A 6,872-nucleotide genomic window follows, 5' to 3' on the forward strand; every position below is an offset into this window, starting at 1 on the left:
ATATATATATATACATGGTCGTTTCTTAAGTCTTAATAATATCTTATTTAATTTTTTTTATAATGTTTTTTTCGAATGAAATTGTTTTTCAGGTGCTCATATGCTTTTTATCAGGCGCTGTGATCACATTCATGGGAATACTTCATTTGGGGTTTCTCGTAGACTTTATAAGCATGCCTGTAATTTGCGGCTTCAGTAATGCCGCGGCGATTATTATCGCTACTTCCCAATTAGGTACCTTACTAGGTATTAAAGGGCGCAGTGACTCCTTCATCGATGCTATTTCACATGTTGTTAAGCATATAAACGAAACCCAACTTTGGGATACAGTGCTAGGAATATGCTCAATGATGTTGCTGATTCTCTTCAAGGTAAATTAATTAAAAATTATCAAATTACAAACATTATAAACATTATCATTAAGAGATGATCGTCTTTAGAAGGGATTATATATTTAATTATATATTTTATTAGCATTTTTTTAATTGAAACTTCTCAGTACCTAATTAACGTTTTTTATCGCTAATAAAATTTATTCGAGTATAAAAATTAATAAGTCAATGTCAGTTTGACATATTTGGTAAATTTTTTCCTTAAAAATTGTATAAATTTCAATTAGGTAATTATCCATTTAAAAAAATCTTATTTCTTAAATTAAGATTAAATGTCAAAATAAATTATCATAAAGAATCTCCTTTAAATGCTTTAAATATGCACTTTTTATTTTAATGCGGATATTTTTTAGCAAAATATAATGAAAATATTATTAAAATTAAATTATAAAATAAAATTTTCAAAAATAGAAACTACCCGGCAAAAAGCAGGGAACTCCTTTCGAAAAATTTATGTGGCTAATCTCCTTGGCCAGAAACGCCATAGTCGTGATGGTTGGAATTCTCATAGCTTACGAGCTATATTCTCATGATCTCAAGCCTTTCCAAATTACGGGCAACATAACTGAGGGTTTACCACCGTTTTCTTTACCTCCGTTTACCATCGTAAACGGAAACCATACATATATCTTCACAGAAATAGTCGGCGAACTTAGCAGTAGTATCCTCTCGATACCACTCATCGCCATCTTGGAGAGCATCGCCATCGCTAAGGCCTTTGGTGAGTAAATATTGTTAGCAAATTTACTTGAAAAGGACTAACTTTAATTAAAAGTGCATGATAGAAGGAAATACTGCATCGATAAAGCAAAATATGACTTCTTTTTTAAATTTTGTAATGATATATCTAATAAAAAATCAATATCATAAATCATTCGATGGTCATTCAATGAAATGGATATAAAAACGTAAATTTTTTAAAGAATCTGATCTCTTAAAAAGGAAAGGTACACTCCTGTGTCCCTTCCAGCAGATTAGCCGCCTGCGAATATTATAAATTATTGAGATATTGGATTTTTTAGTTATTTCCTTTAATAATAATTTATAAAGCGATACTTATCCGGAAATTTTCGGCAAATTTTCAGCGAAAGGAAAGACTCTTGACGCGAATCAAGAGATGCTAGCGGTTGGCCTTTGTAATATATGCGGCAGCTTTGTGAGATCAATGCCCGTAACTGGAAGTTTCACTCGTACTGCTATTAACAATTCGTCTGGCGTCAAAACGCCGTTTGGTGGTATTATCACCGGCAGTTTGGTGCTTTTGGCATGCCACCTATTGACATCTACCATTAAATATATCCCCAAAGCTACATTAGCAGCTGTTATCATGATCGCGATGTTCTATATGTTTGAAACGCACGTTTTCGTTCTTCTTTGGAGAACAAAGAGTAAGATACTAATTATTTATCAATACTTTCTTTTTATATGTACATTCAACATACATAAGCTTCGAAAGCTTATTTCTTTAAATAGGTTTTTGTGCATGTTTTTTGTGCATGTGTATTTGATTAGCTTCAAAAAGATATTACTAAAATATTTATGTGTCATATAATTAAAATAATGTGTTACAGTTAAATAATTAATTATTATTAAAACACTTTTCATAAAAAACAGGTACGATATTTTAATATGCTACACATTTGATGTAGCGAAATTATTTAATAATCATTAATAAGTTAAAATTTGAAAGTAATCGCAATATTTATTTCATATATGTTTCTATAAATAAAAAAATTAATGAGAAAATAAGTTCTAATTAAATAAAAATATAATTTTCTTCTCTCTTTAATAAATTTTTTCCTCAGGTATTTTTTTACTACAAATATCAAATTCTATTTTTTAATGATACGAGTAAGATATAAAGATATAACAACACTCAAGAAATCAATTTTTATTAATATAGCTCGTTATAAATTATCTAGTTAATCCAGTTTATTTAAAATTAAATATCCGTCTTCTCTTTGTCTGTTGAATAGAAATCGATCTAGTGCCGTTGATAGTAACGTTATTATGTTGCTTGGCGATCAGTTTGGAGTATGGTATGATCATCGGGATTGCGGTAAATCTAATTCTCTTACTCTATTTCGCGGCTCGGCCAGGATTATTGATCGAAGAGCGAATCGTTGATGGCTTGACCGTGCTTTTCGTATCACCCAAGCAATCCCTGAGCTTCCCAGCAGCAGAGTACCTTCGAGAGCGAGTGATGTCGTGGTAAGTCCCACCGCAAATCCGCGTAAGAAACGATTCAGTCTCGCGTGTACACTAAATATCCCTCCAAAAATGTAAAATACCGCAAAATTTTAAACGGCGTAATATCTTGGCAAATTGAATAAATGTTTCGTTAAGTATTATTATTATTGTTTCTTTATAGATTAATCTTAATTCAAGAAACTTTTTCCGTCTTTTAAATTATATTTTAAAGAATATTTCCCATACAAAAAATTAATTCCATCGTAAAGAGCAATTATGTATGCACTTTATATTTTTTCCGTAATATCTTGTTTGCGTTTAAAAAAGATAGTTATTTCAAGATTTGTCATTTTGTTGCATATCACTAGGTGCGATAAGAGGCCGACAAGTTTACCAGTGGTAATAGAAGGTCGACACGTGCTCAGAATTGATGCCACTGTCGCAAAAAACCTGGCATTGCTCTTGTCGGATCTCACCACACGAAATCAGAAGATTATTTTTTGGAATTGGTGCGAGGACACCAGACAAACTTTGATAAGTTACGATTCATCATTCGAAACTTATTGTAAATCGTCCGGCAGCATAGCGCGGATATTTGCAGGTAAATTTTCAAGTAAAATTTTTGCTTTATTTTCTTACTAAAAAAAAATTTATTTACAATTAGAATTTTTTGGAATTATAATTATAAAAAATTCCTTAATAAGTTAATATTATATTGTATTTCTTCATAATATTTATATATTCTGCTGATGTTTTTTTTTCTAAAGTCTGATATAAAAGGAAGATTTAAAAATATATAATAAATTGAAAAGTTTAATCCTTCGATAATAAATAAATCTAAATATTTTGCGTTCTTTTACAATCAATATTTTTGCATTCGTTAGAGATATAAATACAATAAATTCTTTTCTTGAATAAAGTTGTGAATAGGGATTTAATATAAAAAGCGTAAAAAGTGTGCCCTATAATATTTTGAAAATTATTTTTATATTTACAAGTATTTAAAGCAGAATATAAAAGAAAATAAATGTGACTTATAAGATAATAGATTTATAAGAAAATAAAATAAAATCAAAGGTATTACTGTTACTTTTCAAAAAATTTTTTAAAGTATTTTTTTTAAATAAAATAATAATTTGATTGCTATATTTAAAATTCCTACAAAAATAATTTGTTATGAGAATTACATCACAATTAATTGTTTAACATGTAATCGTTTTTACATTGGATTTTATTAAAGTTGTATTCTATTTTTGTACTATCAAAGTTAATGCCATCATGCATTAGTTCGCTAGTTTACGAACTGCACATTCTCTTTCTGATACTCAAGGGAAGAGGCCGGATGGTGTTTCGAAATTTTCTGCGCTTTATCAGACTCGACATGACGCGCACGAGTTTGCAAATTTACCCTCTGCACTTTTGAGAAGGGCACATCCGGTAGTATTCAGATGGTTAATGGATTGTGGCGTCTCTGAAAATTTCCGTATTTTAGACTTGACGAAACGTGACGTTCGGCGAAAGCACATTCATCAAAAAAGAAATCTATAGTTTCACTACTTTTTTCAAAAAAAGAGATAAAAGAAATAATTCTGTTCTCAAAAAAAGATTTAGTAAGAGGCATGTTTCGTTCGATCGAAGGAATTTTCTAAGTTATTATACATTCCCGGAAGGCATTTGCATGTACATCTAAATTCTATAAGTAAACTAGTAAAGAAATTTTGCATTATAACTCTTTCTCTATGTTATCCAATTATAATAATAAAATTAAATATCTCAAAAATAAAAATGGAGATTTTTTTTTATGATATCTGAGGGAAAAATATTCAAGCAAAATATTTCTTATTCAAATAAGAGCGCTAGATTCGCTATGAAGAGTGGTATTAAAAAAAAAATCATGATTCTTTTAAAAAAAAGAGATGGTCTTTGTATCATTTCGATGCGTAAATTTATTATTTGGCAAATTGATCGAATCACTACGTCCTCAAAATGTTATAAAGTATACATTATTGTAGAAAGAAATATCCGACCTAATTCAATTTCCAAGATATTTTTATTTCATTGATTACGATTGAACACTCTGTGTATATATGTAACTACGATCGAATATCGTGAGCATTTACGTAACGACCTATATCATCACGTATGCGCATACCGAATCACTTATGACACAACCCCTTTTCCTCTCCTCCTACTATTGGTGTACGGGAGTATTACACTTCGAACGTACACCATATTGTTTCTGTCGTGTAACAGTCCCGGCGGAGCAGCGGTTGATATAACAACTGGCATATATTGGTATAACAACTCGCAGTGTTCTAAACTCGTTTCATTTCGTACAGAAAACAAATCTCCGCTTCGGGCATCGATATGCAGCTGACAGTTATTTAATTTGTCATAAAAGTTCTGCGATGTATTAATCTAAAATCAATCAGTTAATTTTAAATTATTCCCAATCTGACAATATACACTATTTTTAAATGTAATATATTAAATATTAAAAGTACAAACAAACTAAAACACTAAACAAACTAAAAATAAGAAAAATTCTATTATAACTTTCTATTTAAAAATATAACTAAATATATATAATATAACTAAATATAATATAACTAATAATATAACTAAATATATATAATACTGTATAAATATAAAATTAAATATACAAATAAAATATTAACATTAAAGTTACTACAATATAATAGATATGTAAAATCTGTAATACATATCTCTTTTTTATAAATTCTTTTTTTAATTATCATTTTTAAAATTATTTATCAATTTATCGGTTATTTCATTTTTAATATTATTTATTTCCAAGCTTCCATAATTTATTTTTCACTCACAAATACAATATATACACGTATGTGCAATTAGCATGTATTTATTTTGCAATTTTAAGAAAAAAATTTAATTGAATCAAAGAATTCTCTCCGTATATAGCATAATACTTTATATGCAGAATGCTTTAAATGCACATGTATTAAATGTACCTGGTAATATATAGGTAGATAGTATAGTACATGTAATACTATATATGCATTTATTCTGCACATATAAAGATATAAAGATATAAAGATATAAACATATAAAGATACATATGTGCTGTATCTAGAGCTTTTTGATATTCAATTAAGTTTTTTCTGTAAATTTTACTACATGTATTTTATATCCTATAGTTATATGTGTTTTAATGGCGGTAACTATCATATATAAATAAATCACAAGATTTCACAATAATGATTTATGAATAATTAGATATGTATTGCTTTTCTGTTTTCAGACGAGATTGTGATTTGCTGATTGAACCCATAGAGCTACCGCCATAACAGATATGTGTTCATTGTATTCCCTAGAATAAATACTAACATCATTAAGCGCTGTTTTTACAAATTTAAAAATTTTTTAAGTATTATATGCATTATAAAAATATTAAATATGATTTTTAAAAAATAATTGCAAACTGTTTTCTTATGCATTCGCAGCCCGTTCCTCTTGTGCATTCTACAGTAAAATTCATACACACACGCTGTACATAATGCAATCAACCGAGATACATATAGATTATTGATAATATTATTTTTATCGTTAGGAAGGCGATGGACATATTACATGAACGACGGGGTTATTACCCTTCATTTTATCATCCCTTTATAGAACGAGAAGTCTTTTCCTGGATCAGTTAATATATATCCAAGATTATCGACTGAAATTATAAAGAACTTTCATAGCCACTATCATAATTTATAATCATATTCTCTTTTTTCTCTTTGTCTTTCTTTTTTTCTTTTCTTCCTATCTTTTACAAAATATCTCCAAATTCGAGGAATAAAATATTATTATGAGAAAGTTCGAAAAATAAAGTGCAACTTTTTATTTTAAGAGTAATAATTCTCGAAATGTAATACACTTAAAATTGTTTAACCGTAAATCACGATTAAAAAAATGATCATCTTGTCTGCAGAATGAGCATACAATGAAGTTAATGATCGCGCACAATGCATATGCTCTCTCTTATTAATATTTTTAAAAAAGCATTAATATTACTATCCGCTATATTACCCATGTATAATGATCGTATGAATATGATCCATTGAAATATTGCAAATTAATATACATAAGCGAACAGCAACTAATTTTTTGTTTAACGTTGATGAATGGATAAAGTACACGGTAATTAAACGGTATGTACATGAATCATGGACAGACAGTTTAATAGCGGCTTATAAACGATCATTTCTGTAATTCAGAAACTATTACTTGTAATAGAACATTGCAAAAACTGTTATTACT

General features: G+C 28.6%; 1 protein-coding gene across 1 annotated transcript in view; it reads left to right on the forward strand.

Annotated features, from left to right (window-relative positions):
- The window catches only part of LOC105619450 (sodium-independent sulfate anion transporter-like), a 25,136-nt gene extending 21,006 nt beyond the window's left edge, over positions 1-4,130 (forward strand). The window contains exons 4-9 of the mRNA XM_012200968.1: positions 93-371; positions 804-1,113; positions 1,478-1,780; positions 2,369-2,603; positions 2,951-3,195; positions 3,913-4,130. Coding sequence (XP_012056358.1) covers positions 93-371; positions 804-1,113; positions 1,478-1,780; positions 2,369-2,603; positions 2,951-3,195; positions 3,913-4,130 — 1,590 coding nt within the window. The remainder of the gene's footprint in view (positions 1-92; positions 372-803; positions 1,114-1,477; positions 1,781-2,368; positions 2,604-2,950; positions 3,196-3,912) is intronic.
- The last annotated feature ends 2,742 nt before the right edge of the window (positions 4,131-6,872 follow it).

The sequence above is a fragment of the Atta cephalotes genome, assembly GCF_000143395.1.
Source record: "Atta cephalotes unplaced genomic scaffold scaffold00021, whole genome shotgun sequence".
Taxonomy (NCBI): domain Eukaryota; kingdom Metazoa; phylum Arthropoda; class Insecta; order Hymenoptera; family Formicidae; genus Atta; species Atta cephalotes.